Source organism: Ornithodoros turicata, chromosome 3, assembly GCF_037126465.1.
Source record: "Ornithodoros turicata isolate Travis chromosome 3, ASM3712646v1, whole genome shotgun sequence".
Lineage (NCBI taxonomy): Eukaryota > Metazoa > Arthropoda > Arachnida > Ixodida > Argasidae > Ornithodoros > Ornithodoros turicata.
The window spans coordinates 8,405,006-8,420,423 of NC_088203.1; the positions used below are offsets into that span (position 1 = coordinate 8,405,006).

General features: G+C 47.3%; 1 protein-coding gene across 2 annotated transcripts in view; it reads right to left on the reverse strand.

The window, feature by feature from the left end:
• Positions 1 to 303: 303 nt before the first annotated feature.
• LOC135387943 (protein Wnt-7b-like) overlaps positions 304 to 15,418 on the reverse strand; it is a 112,365-nt gene continuing 97,250 nt past the window's right edge. For both annotated transcript variants that reach the window (XM_064617179.1, XM_064617180.1), the window contains exons 3-5: positions 10,716 to 11,026; positions 2,305 to 2,560; positions 304 to 1,808 (exon numbers count right to left, since the gene is read on the reverse strand). In XM_064617179.1, coding sequence (XP_064473249.1) covers positions 1,477 to 1,808; positions 2,305 to 2,560; positions 10,716 to 11,026 — 899 coding nt within the window. In that variant the 3' untranslated portion in view covers positions 304 to 1,476. The remainder of the gene's footprint in view (positions 1,809 to 2,304; positions 2,561 to 10,715; positions 11,027 to 15,418) is intronic.

Consider the following 15,418-nt stretch of genomic DNA (forward strand, 5'->3'; position numbering starts at 1 on the left):
GTTAGTGTGCGCCTTCCGTGTGTTTCGCTCTCGTCTGTTTTTTAGCGCTTTTAATCTGACAGGCCGAGGCTGAACCTCACTCAGAAAAATTTGTCCCTGGGAGTTCCTTGACCGTGCCCGTGCCAGCCTGAATCGCGACTTCCTTGACATCGTTCGAAAGTTTGTGGACGTTGTCGTGGTAATGATATGGAAACATTCGCAAGCCCTCATCTCCGGCACCCTCGAACACGCGAGCAGCAGGAAAAAAGAAAAAAAAAGAAAAAGAAATGTCACGCTTTGAATATTCAGCTTTCGGAAACATAATTAAGACCTTTCAGCTTTATTTCACACCGCGGCAAGCTGTGGTAAAAAGGAAAAAGTGAGACTTCACGTTAGATGATCCACACAGTTTTCTCCTCCCAACCACAATGTAACACTAGAATGAAGACGCACAACTGTTGTATGTACAACGATGTGATGATGAAAGAGCGATAAGAATGCCTCTGTTATAAGTTAGTGAAAGTACACAATCATTTAGCGTCGTGTTGGGTGCATATACACGTAGGGTTCTACAGCTTATGGGCTCCCATGTTGTCCGTGTATGGACGGGGAGCACAACCGCTGTGATATATCACTGTTCCAGCATGCGATGCCATCATAAAGTTCAAATCAATGAAAGGCCGGATGGCAGCACTTTACGAAAGTTTCATTCAACAGGTAGACGAGCATGATAGTAGAAGTCAGGATCCTTAGCTCAGGAAACTAAGGGAGTCAAACTCCAGGGAGGTGAAGAGGTGATGATGACCTTAACAGAGCTTTCCAGTTCGTGTGCTATTTCCTTCGTCATTCAACAGGTAGACGCGCATGATAGTAGAAGTCAGCATCCTTAGTTCAGGAAACTAAGGGAGTCAAACTCCAGGGAGTTGAAGAGGTGATGATGAACATAACAGAGCTTTCCAGTTCATGTACTATTTCCTTCGCCGAACGGACTATGCATTGTGTTACAGTACATAACGTATGTAGCCTGTGCATTGCAAAAATGACCATTCTACAGACTGCACACTGGGTACATAAAGTGTTAACGCGTCACTGTGTATGTAACCCGTGCAACTGTGTAACGCGTCACTGTGTAGTACATACGTATGCAGCGTGTGCATCGCAAAATAACCATTTACAGACTGCGTGCTGGGTACATAAAGTGTTAACGCGTCACTGTGTTACGCGTTAAAGTGTCACTTCCCAAAGAGTAATGTGAAGATATGCATGGCCCAAAAATTTACACTGAAAGTGGCACACTCCTGCAGCAGACGCAAACCACATAAATTACCTCATTGCCAGCATATGGCACAACATGTCACACATATGCGATACAACTGTCGATGCAATGACGCGCAACACCCGCCTCTTTGGCTCTGAATGCTTCCACAGTTCAACGGAAGCAGCACACTTCTATAACTTAACATATGGCCCATAGCAAACTCTCTTTCACGAGAACAATCACTTGCAAGTGTACTCCTCCGTGCGTTCACTGCAGGTGTCGCAGTTGACAAAGCAGCACCAGTGGAATTTGCAATTGCACTGCCACGTCCGCGTGTACTGGTGTGTGTTATAACCGCGGCCACAGCACATAATGTCACAGCCATCCGTACCGGTCGAGGTACGGTTGCAGGAACGCCCCGCGGTACCAGGCGACCCTTTGGCCTGGTCGGGTTCGCAGTAGTTGGGCGACCCGTGGAGGTACACGAGGTCACGCACTTTGGGCCGCTTCGGCTGTGAAGGGTTTCCGCTTGGCATCAAGGCGTTTGGGTTTCTCCGGCTTGTAGAGGTAGCTGTGAGAAAATAATTACACATGCTTGAGCATCATCTTGGACATATCGGCATTCCACTATCTGTTGTTAACGCTATAGTATAAGCTCGTGCCTGGAACATGATTAACTCTTGGCACTCATGTATTATCGAAACCCAGCCAGAAAGCGCCCAACAAGCTTAGCCAGCGAATCGGAAACAAGATCATCGATATAGACAGCCCGCTGTTCTCAAGCATCCGTCAAGTGCATGTAGTAGCTCGCACTCGGGTAGAAGTGTTGCTCACATGACCGATAGTCAAGGAACTGTCCAAACTACTGAAAGTGTGAGTAGAGGGGTAGATCAAGGTTGCTGTCTTCGGAGGCATCTCTGGGAGATGAAGCAGCGCACTGACAAGACACCTACAAGCCACCTTCATGTACTTATACTTTGAGCATACTGTGCTGCCTATAGGTTGGCTAGAGCACCACCGCTTTCTGGCTGGCAACACAGTAAACCATAGTAAAGTGGTATACGTACACCTTCCACCGATAGCTTTTGGTAAAGGATGTAACCTCGTGGTCCGTAACCTAAGGTACAATGGCCTGGGTGTGGGACCCGGTGGAGGCCTGTGAGGGCCATAGTAAGGCGCCACGCGTTTTGCCTTGTGGTAACGTTGCATAACGTAGTTCCCCACTTGGGAGAAAGCTGGCAACGTCTTCCAACAGGTCTTCATGGTGCAGGAACCAGATACACCGTGGCACTTGCATTCGGTCAGCAAGGTGAACTTGACTGCCTGAAATTAAAAACGTACTGGTAATGAACTGTCTTCATCTTTACAAGTCGCTCCGTTCTCTAGTTCCCCCACTTAATGACAACACACACGTTCAGTTCTCCTTCTTGATGACAATACGCACGTTCAGTTCACATACTTGGTGACCATACACAAGCATCTGTATTGGGTTCTCTAAAACAGATACCATAGATACAGCATCAAGGGAACTTAAGAAATAGCGATAGCATCCTGCCAAACGAGTAATTGGACATGAGAGAACTGATGTTCTGAGGCTGGAACAACATAGAAGGGACAAATACGTACAAAGCCTCAATTTGCCTAATAAATTAACTATGAAAGATGAAAGTCACTGAAAAGGTTAGCCAGCTGTAGGAGTCGAACACACATCTTCTGGATTGCCGGTCTCTACCAATTGAGCTAAGCTAACACGCCTTCTCAGCGACTTCCAGGGTGCGTCATCTGGACAAACCAGCACTCCTCTCACTCATCCTCCTTTCACTCTTACATTTTTGCTCACTCATACACACATTCATACGACGGCAATCCAGAAGATGTGGGTTCGACTCCTACAGCTGGCTAACCTTTTCAGTGACTTTCATCTTTCATCGAGTAATTGGAGTTCATTTTAATTAGGATGGATTGATATGATCTGCATGACAGCGTCGCAGCAAGACACCTCTCGCTCCTGCTTGCAGAGTCCTCAAAGGATCTCATCCCACAGCATGTCATTATTTGGGCATTGGAGCAGACACCGCCACTGGTTGGTCCAGGGACTTCGATCTCGTGGAGGTTAACAACATACATGATAGAAATAATAACCTCTTCGACATGTACGCCTATAGTTTACTACACGCCCTTACGAAGACGCCGCTATTGCATGAATAGCTCTCAGGACTTTTTTCAAGACGGTGTCAGGACGAACTCTTTTCTGCTCTTGATTGACCCCACCATGACCCACACACTGGTAGACCGTTACCCGAGGGAGGAAAAGTCCCGGAGCAAAATTACCAAGACATACGGTAAACTCACACGAGACGGACATCAGGTATCCATCTAGTGCATCCGTCACTGCAAAATTCCTAGACACGAAGGTGGACGAGGCTGCAAGAGGAGCTCACTCCCTGACATGCAGGGAAAACATACCACTGACCAAAGACGACATCAAAAGGTCAGCAAAGCAAACGGCAGATGTGGAGATGAAGAAGCTCATGGCCAATCTACACTGGAGGCACCCCACGCTTGTCGCCTTCGATGGTCCATATAAATACACAGGCTGTAGATACATGAGCCGGCCCGACGCAGCACTCTTTCATCGACTCCGACTTGGTACTGCTTTCTTGGTACTGCGTATAAGCTAAACATGACCGACGGCCCCACATTTAGAGAATGCCACACAAGCGAAGACGACATCCATATACTACTGCACGAAATATGAGGACGAGAGAAAGATAATCGAAAAGCGTCTCTCCACACTGGATAGCTTGCCACTTACCATTGCAAAGATTCTGGGTTCATGGTCTATAGACGACAATATTGCCGGAAGGCGGAAGGCTACCTGCTACAATTCCTCAAGGCGGCAAACCCGCGGTACCCTGTGACACTTCTTTTCCCAGTTTATTCTATATCTTTTTTTTTTGTGCGTGTGTGTTGTGAGTGTTCTTTCTTTCCTTCGTTTTTTTTTTTTTTTTGTTCGGGTGAATCTTTTCTTTTTCTTTTTTTAAGAGTAGCAAGCCAAATATTATCTGACCCCTCTCAACACTTAAAGACAACAACAACAAGTCCTTGCTCCACAGGCTTCGACTGAATCCTGCACGGATTCCACTGCTCCTCTTGAAGATGGGACACTTTTCGTCTACCAACTGCCCTGCCTGGTATGGTACGGTATGGTACTGTGATGTTACACGTAAGCTTTGTCTGCGCAGTGTGGCGACACGTTGAACGTGCCGCAGGGTAGGTAGCTGGAAGTAGCTGCCCCAACTGGAAGCATCTGGAACCAGCTGGAAGCAACTGGAAGCATCTGGAACCAGCTGGAAGCAACTGGAAGCAACTGCCCCACCCTGTCATGTTGAAGGAGACATTTCACACCCGCTACTCCACCGCACCCGTTACCACCAACACCGTCTTCTCCTACGGTCGCGCATCGCTGGCCTCAGGATTTCGGACTTTTCCCTGGCTATGCTGCTAGGCACCATGCAACATAATCAGGTGACAAAGACACTTGTTTCAGTTCCTGCGGATCTTGTGCCTTCTGGGTAAACTGTGATCAATTTCGTGGTTGTTTTCCTCTTTGTTTGTTTTTCTTTTTCGTTTTTTTTCTTTCTTTGCTGGGAATAGCAAGCCGCCGCAGCGCATGGCTACCATTTCCCTCCTTTTTTTTTATAATAAACATATCCCCCTCCCCCCTCTTACGAAGCATCTTAGGATTATTTGACAGCGGGAGAGCACCAACTATTGCGCAGAGAATAAACCAATCAAAAGTTGAGGTCCAGGTCCCTGTGAGTCTAGGGACGATAAACGATGAGTTGCGGCGACGAGCTTCGCACAGTCAGTGCATGTTAGCGTTGCTCGCCTAGTCACGATGTCTGGGCATAATTTCAAAGTTAATTTGAGCGTGAGCTATTCAATCATTGTCTGTGGACGTTGATAGATTTCGTGTGATGAGTAACGGTGCGAAGACAGAGCAACAAATGTGAGACAAAGGCTCCCTACTTTATACGGCGTTTCCTTTTATCTGCAACAAATTTTAATAAAAAGGGGAGTTTCTTTAGGGCGGTTTTACTTTTCGCATTCGATTACCCGGCAGGGCTGCTGCTAGGAATCCAATTTTTTCCTCAGTTGGGGGACCAATTAACGGTTTAATGAACTTTTTAATTATTGACTTTAGGAAGCGCACTGCAATTGCAATATTAAAGCTTGACTACCATACAATCCGCTCGAACCACTGATGAAGCACTAAAATAATCTCAGCGCGTGCTATAGACACAAGTATTTCACCTCGGCCGTCCGTTGGAAACACAAACTGGTCACAAAAAGAGCGACGATGACGTCGATATCTCCGCCGTCAAAAGAGCGTCATACGTGATGCTGGCAAATCCTTATCGCGGTATGTTTCACAACCTTTGTTTCGTTTCTCTTTTCCTTCCTTTCGTTGTTTCATGTGTTCGCAGTCGCTTGCCGTATCAGTCATTTCATCCTGCCGGACACAGCTCTTGCCCTTCCCCGGTACGATAGCGCTGATATGTAGTGGCGATGCGCAGAGTTCTTTGCAAGCAAAAAGAAAAACAAAAGGAAACAATGATCGTGAATCATTACGTTTTCTGTGACGGTAAGTGAGGGTGAAGATATCGACGTCACTGTCGCTCTTTTTGCGGTCACTTTCTGTTTCGAGCGGACGGCCGAGGTGAAAATACTCGGGTGTGTAGCACACACTCAGACTACTTCATCAGTGGTTCGAGTGGATCATGTGGTGACCAGGATTTAACATTGGAATTTCAATGTGCTCCATAAAGTCAATAATTAAAAAGTTCATTAAAATATATCTGTTAATTGCGGTTAGCCTTTGAGGTATGACACTGAAAATAATTATTTCTCGCTTTTTAGCGCCGGTCTTGTCGCATACAGCTGAAGTGAACGTGCCATGGAGACACAACAATGTATGCATACTACTGATTCCAAGGCTGCCGGTTTGAACTCTGTCGGGGACGCTGTCAACTTGAAGACAGTGGTACAAGGTGTTTAGGTACAAGCCTTCGTATGCGAGGTACACGTGTGCAGAGATTCCTGCAGAGGTTAAACCACCCTCGGGTGGTGGTGGTGGTGCTGGTGAAAGTGCTCGCCGTCGTCGGCCTCACAGAGCTGGACCGTCTTCTAAGGGGACTGTGAAACTTTCTTCTTTCTAGTTTCTTTTCGGCGACTGTGCAATGGTCTGGCGGAGGTGCCCGTTTTGAAGAACTTGTCCCGACAAACACTCTAGGCGCGTCTGTGTATATACCCACGTCAAATCTCGTGCCTTCATCTAACGCCGTCTGCGTCGAGAATTCCCAACATACTTGTAGCCGCGACACCAGACGTAACAGCTGGCAAGCGTAAGAGCGCCTGAAAAGTTACTGAACTCACAGTAGATCGAATCTTCATATGGTAACCTAATCCCTCGTTTAATGAGACTGCCTGCCGATGCAGCGAGTCGTACATAAATTATCGGGAAACGAGCCCGACGGGATAGAGCGACAAGGCGGCAGCACAGTTATGAAGCGGCTTCTGCCTGGAACGACCTGCGCAATAATCGGTTAATTAAATAAACAAAATGCTCCCTGTCTTGCGAAACTCGTGGTCGGAAGAACGTGGCTAATTGGTTTAGCAAATTAATGATCGCCGGTCATTAATTAGGCCGCAGACAGTCACGACTTGTTCTTGCGTCATCGGTGTTGTTCTTGTTCTAATTCAGATTATTTTTATAGCCGGGATTCCAGTGCTCCGCTCATCACAAAGTATCTGCGCCTGCAGTGTTTGTAATAGGCCATGACTCATGAGCGTGACTGCAGCAGATCAGGTTGCAGATAAGAGATTATCGGCGGTGCTTCGAGAGTTCCACTTTCCCACCGTATTATCGCTACCCCCTTAGTGTTCTCTGGAGCTCTTAGTGAACCTCCAGTGGTCCTCTCTTTGATTCTCCAAGCGCACTCTACCATAGCGCTTTCACCTGGCCCTTGCTTGTTGAGTATGAACTTGAAACAGAGTGTATATTGCTGTGGAGACACTGTTGTTGGGTTTGTGCGTAGCATAGTTAGTTTAAGAGAGGACAGTCAGGGTGTACAACGATTAGGGTTGCGTGGCTCAAGCAATAGACGTCTCCTCGAAAAAATGGCTAAGAAGCAAGCGAGCTGGTGAAGATGATGCATAATGTAAAACCCCGAGACTAGGAAACACGAAAGGACAGACACAAAAACAGAAACACGACAGGCAGAAAACAGACAGAAAACACGAAAGGACAGACACAAACACGAAGTCTCAACCTTGAGACTTCGTGTTTGTGTCTGTCCTTTCGTGTTCCCTAGTCTCGGGGTTTTACATTATGCGACGTCTCCTTGTTTGTAAACAAATGACGTCATGTTTGGGAAATAAAGAATTGAATTGAATTGTCATAGAGTTCGGCAGCGCCACCAGTTTGGTAGAGCTGAGCTACGCTCGAAGCTATAAGGCGAACAAGATCGCGCCCGAAAGCAACGTTTTTGACGGGATTACGATGGTCCCTGAAAGGCACGATACCTTCGGTCCTACTTTTCTTTCAGTAGGAGGCAGCGAAAAAAGTGTCCATTCGTTTGGGCTCAGCTCTCCCAGTCTGATTTGCTTCATTTTCAGTCTGTCTACGAACGTCATGGTGACGTTTCTCGGGTAGACGTTTAAAAGGAAAGGCCGCTTCAAGTGCACTTGGCTATTTGGATTCCCGAAGGTTGGAGTATGCGTGGAATGCTGCGGTACGTCAGCTTCGAGTGCAATTTTCTTTTTCTTTTTCTTCTTTTCTTCAGAAGCATAGGCTTAGAACATCTTTACGCGCGCGTGGTGGAGGGAAATATTGCAGACGTGACGGTACAATGTATACAAGGCACGCTCGTCACAGAGGAAAAATGAAAGCTGTCCCCGATTTGCCCGGAGCACAGATTCGGTACCAGGAAAAGGGGACGCGACGTTCTCAGCGAACTTTTTGCGACGAGACGTTGCGGTGCTTAACATGTAACGTTACAGGGGGCTTAATCCCTTGCGTTACGAGCTAACAAGGGGTGCGGCGCTCGTCGAGAAGGGCACGTGATAAAACACGAGCACGGCGCTTTTCGCGCGATACGTGAAGGGCGTGGTATACGTCACGCGCAAGAGGTCACGTGCCCATATTTTTGACTTTCCCGCACCCCTTTTTGAATTTCCCGCCACTCGTTAGGTCGCAACGACTGAAGCGGTTAAGCCCCAGATTCGTTGATTAGGCTGATCAATAGATAGCCACTGCTATAGGATTTAGGGGGGATGAGCATGGCGTCATCGAGAGAGATCACTCGAAAAGGAAATGCAAAACGCGATTCCGGTCCCAATGTCCCAAATCTGACAGTATTTTATTCGGGTTTCTGGCTAAATAAAATTTAAAAAAATATGCGCTTCCTCGAAGGCTTTGGAAATCTCGTTTTTCAAAGAAAAAGACCACTTGTGCTGCTTCGTCAGAATATTCATCCTTCACTCGTTCATCAATATTTTATCGTCACGTGTCCGAAAGCCAGACCGACAGACAGCGAGAACAGCATGGCATCCCTTCTTCAGGACGGCTTCCAGAAAGACGGCGGAGAAGCATCTCAGCAGATACCAGGCTTTTTGGATTATGTACATAAACGTTTCAAAACCCGCAAACGTACAACCCTCAAAGCAGCCGTTCACACAAAAGCGACACAATCCTAAAGCCGCAACTTCCACAATGTCCACCCGAGTTGTACCATACCTACGACCGACCAGAACTGCCTTTCCCGCCTCCCGCAAACCACGGAACCCTACTCGAGAAAGACACGCCATCTGTCATCGACCAAAGCCACGATGCCATTCAAGCGATCCCTGCGGTACGCCACCATTAAAAGCTAAGCGCGCATTATGCTCTTTAAGAAAAAAAAAAAGAGCCCGTAGTCAAGAGCCGCTTGACTATGCCTTCCCTTGTATGCCTTTAACGTCCCCTTCGCTCCCCTTGCTTGTAAATTGGGGTGTCCGATTTCAAAACGTGCACTGTACATCCGTATAAGAGGTTTTAAGGCCAGCTGCCCGCAAGGCTCCAACTCCGTGCACACAAAAGACATCCAGGAGGTGGAGGGGACGCTCGAAAACGTCTCCATTGCACGGTGGATCGGGTTTTTTCTGGGGGATCCTATATCGTCATGACCGTTTGCTAATCGGTGACAATGGCTTGCTCCCGTATTTTGCTCTCTGCATGTCGGCTCGCTTGTATTGAGCAGGATTGTGTATGGTATTGTAAAGTATACTTGTAAGGCAGGGGTAGAGGAGACTGTAAAGGGGGGTTTCAGGAACAAGTTTACGAGAGAGAAAGTGATCTGGAACAAGAGGGTTGAAAGTTGGAGGTGGGGGAGGGGGGCTTCCTTCGTGCAGGTCCTCGAAGGGAACGCTTATGGCTGAGCCTAAATCGTGCTTGTATTCAGTGAGTGCTTTTATTCTTCAGGGAGACCATACATTCGAGTTCGCAAGGGAGGCCTCCCATGTAGAACTGCACGACACTCTTTCACGAAAAAGCGAAAGGATAAGTCGAACTGAAAGGAGATTGATGGTAATTCGTGGTTTACGCCGTCAGGTATAGCTTCGAGCCTAAGCGACGACATCGGTTAGTTTTGTCCACCGAGAGTTCTTTGGCGTGCGATAAAACCTCAGCACACGGCAGCCTGGTGTTAAGCGTCTCTTGCTTAAGACGACGTATCTAACCTTGCCACCAAACTGATGGCCGAGGTGATCGACCAACACCACCTAGACGCAGAAGGCCCGCTTATTACATCGGATCTTACAGAGAGACAAATAGAAAAACAAATACATACACAGAGAGAAAGGACGAATACATACGAAGCCTCAAGTGCGTAAGAAATGAATGATGAAAGAAGAAAGTCACTTAATAGGTTTGCCGGTTGTAGGACTCGAATCCACACCTTTTGGATTACCGTGGGATACGGGTTTGAGTCCTATACAGCTGGGTATAACCTTTTCAGTGACTTCCTTCTTTCATCATTAATTTCTGAGGCACCATAGCCAACGTCGTGCTGAAGACTGGGAGGTGGTAGGTTCGAATCCTACCACCGGCTGTGGTGTCTCAGGTTTTCCCTGGGTTTTAATTCCGAAGACTTTCCAGGCGAATGTAGGCACAGTTCTCCCTGAAGTCGGCCCAGAACCCATACTAACCCCCCCCCATGTTTCCAACTCCTTCCTGCTGTCCTCCCTCCATCTGTCCACATCTGTACGCCGCTTATAGCCACAGTTGCTTCGCGGCGCTAACACAGAATTAAAAAAAAATATTAGGCACTTGAGGAGGCTTTGTATGTATTTGTCGTTTCTGTGTGTTCCTCAGAACATCAATCGCCACCATTTTGTTCCACAGTTTCAAGAACTCCGTATCCTGCATGGAACCCACCTTTCTGCCTGCTCTGTTGTTGTGCAAATTCATGAGAGACCTGTCGTCCCCTTCGATCTCTCTGGCATCCAGAAATTTTCTTGCTAGACGCGTGCTGTGCTTGACGTCCGCGCTGCATCCGCCCCACTTCCAGGCGTCGTCGTATTCGTTGCCGTCCACGCTGCCGCTGAGGGGCCCCAGGGCGTTGGAGGTGCTTTCGCGAGAACGGTCGCACCCGCACCCGCTGAGGTTACCTCTCCAGCAGGCTCGGGCCACAGAGTACGTCATGGCAGCTGAGCTGATGGCGTAGACGAAGGCTGCTTCCCGGCTGCCTGCGGATGATCCCCGACGCGGGGCAACGAGGGTCAAGTCAGGGGAATCATAGTTCAAACAACCGTGCACTCGATGAAAAAAAGTAAATCGGTGGAAGGGCTTGAAGCCACAACGTTCCGATTACATGGAGCGCCCTGCACAACTTTAACTGTGTGTGCGTGTGTCAGAGTAACCTCAGAGATTTGAATTGGTAAAAGGTCGAATAGGCCTACCGGACTGGTTGTGTCCTGCGGAATGTATATAGAGGCAGAGTTGTGCCTAACTCGTTACAAGTAACTCGTTACTTGGTAACGGTTACTTTTTTTGGTAACGAAGTAACGATTCAGTTACTTTTTTAAAAATGGTAATAGTAACGGAATCAGTTACAAAACTTGGTAACTCGTTACTGACGTTACTCGTTCCTTTTCTTCAGCGCGGGGGAGCACATTTCGGCACTCCGCGTGGCGCAGCGTGCAGACTTGACCTGCGTGACCCACGACAACTTGTGACTCAAAGTCCCTCGCTGGATGTGTTGTTGTCTTTTCTCTTGTTTCCGTAATCTCCGACCATCACTCCTTCACAAGAATGGGCACCAATTGTGCTATGGCAATAAAAAACGACTTCTGGACTTTTCTTGTCTTTGCTAAGCTTCTGAGCGCCCTAAATTATGACGCAGCCCCTCGTCTGTTTTTGGGAACCGCTGGTGATTGGTGGCACGAAAAGTGTTTTTTCTTGTGTTTTCATAATCTCCAATCACCCCGACTTCGGAAAGGAGGGAGAAGGTCCAGGCAAGCTGATATAGATCGAGTCATGGTAAGGGGCCGAGAGACACGGAACACGAAGGACGGACGACAAATTTCGAGTATCAGCTTCTTCTGAAGTGTAATTCCTCATTAATAAAGGGTTGAAGGCAAATGACTGCATGTTTGTTGGCTCCTTTAACTATGCGGCGGTAACGTAAAAGTAACTCGTTACCTGTGAGTAACGAGAACTCGTTACTTTTGTATGTTGGTAACGAGTAACGTATTTAGTTACTTTTTTCTGAAGTAACGGGTAACGGTATTTAGTTCCTTTTTTTGGGTAACGGGCACAAGTCTGTATAGAGGGGATGGTGTGTGCCTTTACATGATCATTATACTTTCATTGTTACATAAACGCTCAAATCGCAACTCTTTCCGCCTTGCTTCGGCGTCCTTGAGGCTATAAGCGTTGCTCGAAGAGAAAAGTGTTTGGTCAGGTACCGCCCGCTGACTGGCAGACGTCTTTGCTTTGATCTTACAGTTTTCGGCGGAACGCGGGGCGCCCAGCTCGCGTGGCTCAGTGGTTAGCGTGCTGGCCATGTCACGCAGATAATGGGAGGGACCCGCTTTCGATTCCCAGTGCCCGCTGTGCTGTCTGGGGTTTTTCCTGTGTTTTCCCGAGACGCTTTCAGACATATGTCGGTACAGTTCCCTTAGAAGCCGGCCCAGGACGCACATTTCCCCAGGGCGGGAGTTGCCTCAGGACAGAAGCCGCCGATATTTCGAACAGAGACTGTTCTTCTTCTGGGCACCGTCCTCATCATTGGCATGGTATTTAAAGGGTTAGGTGTGACGTGTTTAAAGGTTCATGCGAATTGTGGGTCAACAGCCCGGAGGGAAGAAAGGTCCGTACGGGTTTTTACGGCGGGAGTGAATGGCTGCTTTGTTAGAGTGTGGAGGGGATTATGTGAACGTAGTGATCTAGGCTACAGACCGGTTGCAGAAAAATGGAAGGTTCACGAACACGTGGACGAAACGGGACAACAGGCAAGAATTCGCAAGCATAGCGAAAGATAAGGAGGTTAGTGGTTACGTGGGGGAAATTCCAGAACGAGCAAAATTTTTTTTTATATATTTTTTATTTTTTTGTTTAATATATACTTGTATGTACAAAGTTGTGGCATGCAATAAAGAGAGCAGAAAGCAGTGGCCATGCAGAACATAACAGATGATAATGGAGGTAGATGGGAAAAGCATATTTCATTTGTGAAGTGTTTCTAGGGTGCCTTGTGATTTGTTGATACCGGACGGGTGAAGAGCGTTGAACTTGTATATGGGATAAGACTCCCTATCACGTCTGTCACGTGTGGATCTAAACCCGGTTTCTAGAATATATAGTTTAATGTTGTCAAAATTGTGACCAGGAACGTTAAAGTGTTCGGCGACTGCTTTGGGGAGTTTGTTGGACGTGTCGGTTCTGTGTCCGGTAAGGCAGTTGTTCATTTGTTGGCCGGTTTCACCAATGTATTGCATAGAGCAGTCGCCGCATTCAATGCAGTATATAACATTGGAGCTTGTGCATGTGAATGCGTGGTTAACGGGGTGGGTGTAATTGCTCGCAGTGCTTTTGATGGAGTTAGCGTGTTGAACGTGCTTGCATGTTTTGCAGCGCGGGAGGTTGCAGGGTCGTGTTCCCGTGTACGGGGCGCTCGTTTTGCTGATTTTGGCATTGACCAAGGAGTCTGCCAGGTTTCTTGCGCGTCGGTATGTCACCTGTATGGGATTTGTGAATATGTTGTTAAGTCGGTCACTGCTTTGGAGGAGGGGCTCGTGCTTCTGTTGAATGGCTTTGATGTTTGGAAGTGCGTTGGAATATCTTGTGATGAAGCTTATTTGGCACGCGTCGGGATTTTTTCGGTTTTCCAGAACCTCGTTTCGATCGAGTGTGAGTGCCTTGCGACGGAATTCGGTTAGGAGGGAGTCTGGATAGTCCCTTTGGGCAAGTGTACTGCAGAGTTCGTCAAGCTTCTCAGCGTAATCTGTGTCGTTTGAACAAATTCTGCGTAGTCTTACACTCTGCCCATTAGGAATTCCAACCTTACAGTGACGCGGGTGGTGACTCTTGAAGTGAAGGTATTGTTGTTTGTCAGTTGGCTTTTTGTACAGGGTTGTGACGAGGTTGCCGTTGTCTAGTGATATCGTGGTGTCGAGGAAGTTAATTAAGTCAGTTGACTGTTGTGATGTGAACTTTATGTTGCTATGCGCGGTGTTCAGTAGATCTACGAACTTTTGAAATTCATGTTCCCCGTGTTCCCATATTATCAGTATATCATCGATGTATCGAAGGTACACCGTGGGTTTTAATGAGAGGGCGCTGAGAACTTTGTTTTCTAGGAACCCCATGAAGATATTTGCGTATGTGGGTGCAACAGGTGTGCCCATACTTGTACCGTGTACTTGTAGGTAGTATTCACCATTGAACTCGAAGTAGTTCAGTTTAAGAACCAAGTCCATTAGAGCGAGTATGGTTTCCGTGTCTTTTCTGGTGTTTGTAGTAGAAAGGGTATTGCAGAGGGCTGTGATTCCGTCGTTGTGTGGGATGTTAGTATACGTACGTTATACGTTATATACGTAGTATACGTTAGTATACGTAGTACACAACGACGGAATCACAGCCCTCTGCAATACCCTTTCTACTACAAACACCAGAAAAGACACGGAAACCATACTCGCTCTAATGGACTTGGTTCTTAAACTGAACTACTTCGAGTTCAATGGTGAATACTACCTACAAGTACACGGTACAAGTATGGGCACACCTGTTGCACCCACATACGCAAATATCTTCATGGGGTTCCTAGAAAACAAAGTTCTCAGCGCCCTCTCATTAAAACCCACGGTGTACCTTCGATACATCGATGATATACTGATAATATGGGAACACGGGGAACATGAATTTCAAAAGTTCGTAGATCTACTGAACACCGCGCATAGCAACATAAAGTTCACATCACAACAGTCAACTGACTTAATTAACTTCCTCGACACCACGATATCACTAGACAACGGCAACCTCGTCACAACCCTGTACAAAAAGCCAACTGACAAACAACAATACCTTCACTTCAAGAGTCACCACCCGCGTCACTGTAAGGTTGGAATTCCTAATGGGCAGAGTGTAAGACTACGCAGAATTTGTTCAAACGACACAGATTACGCTGAGAAGCTTGACGAACTCTGCAGTACACTTGCCCAAAGGGACTATCCAGACTCCCTCCTAACCGAATTCCGTCGCAAGGCACTCACACTCGATCGAAACGAGGTTCTGGAAAACCGAAAAAATCCCGACGCGTGCCAAATAAGCTTCATCACAAGATATTCCAACGCACTTCCAAACATCAAAGCCATTCTACAGAAGCACGAGCCCCTCCTCCAAAGCAGTGACCGACTTAACAACATATTCACAAATCCCATACAGGTGACATACCGACGCGCAAGAAACCTGGCAGACTCCTTGGTCAATGCCAAAATCAGCAAAACGAGCGCCCCGTACACGGGAACACGACCCTGCAACCTCCCGCGCTGCAAAACATGCAAGCACGTTCAACACGCTAACTCCATCAAAAGCACTGCGAGCAATTACACCCACCCCGTTAACCACGCATTCACATG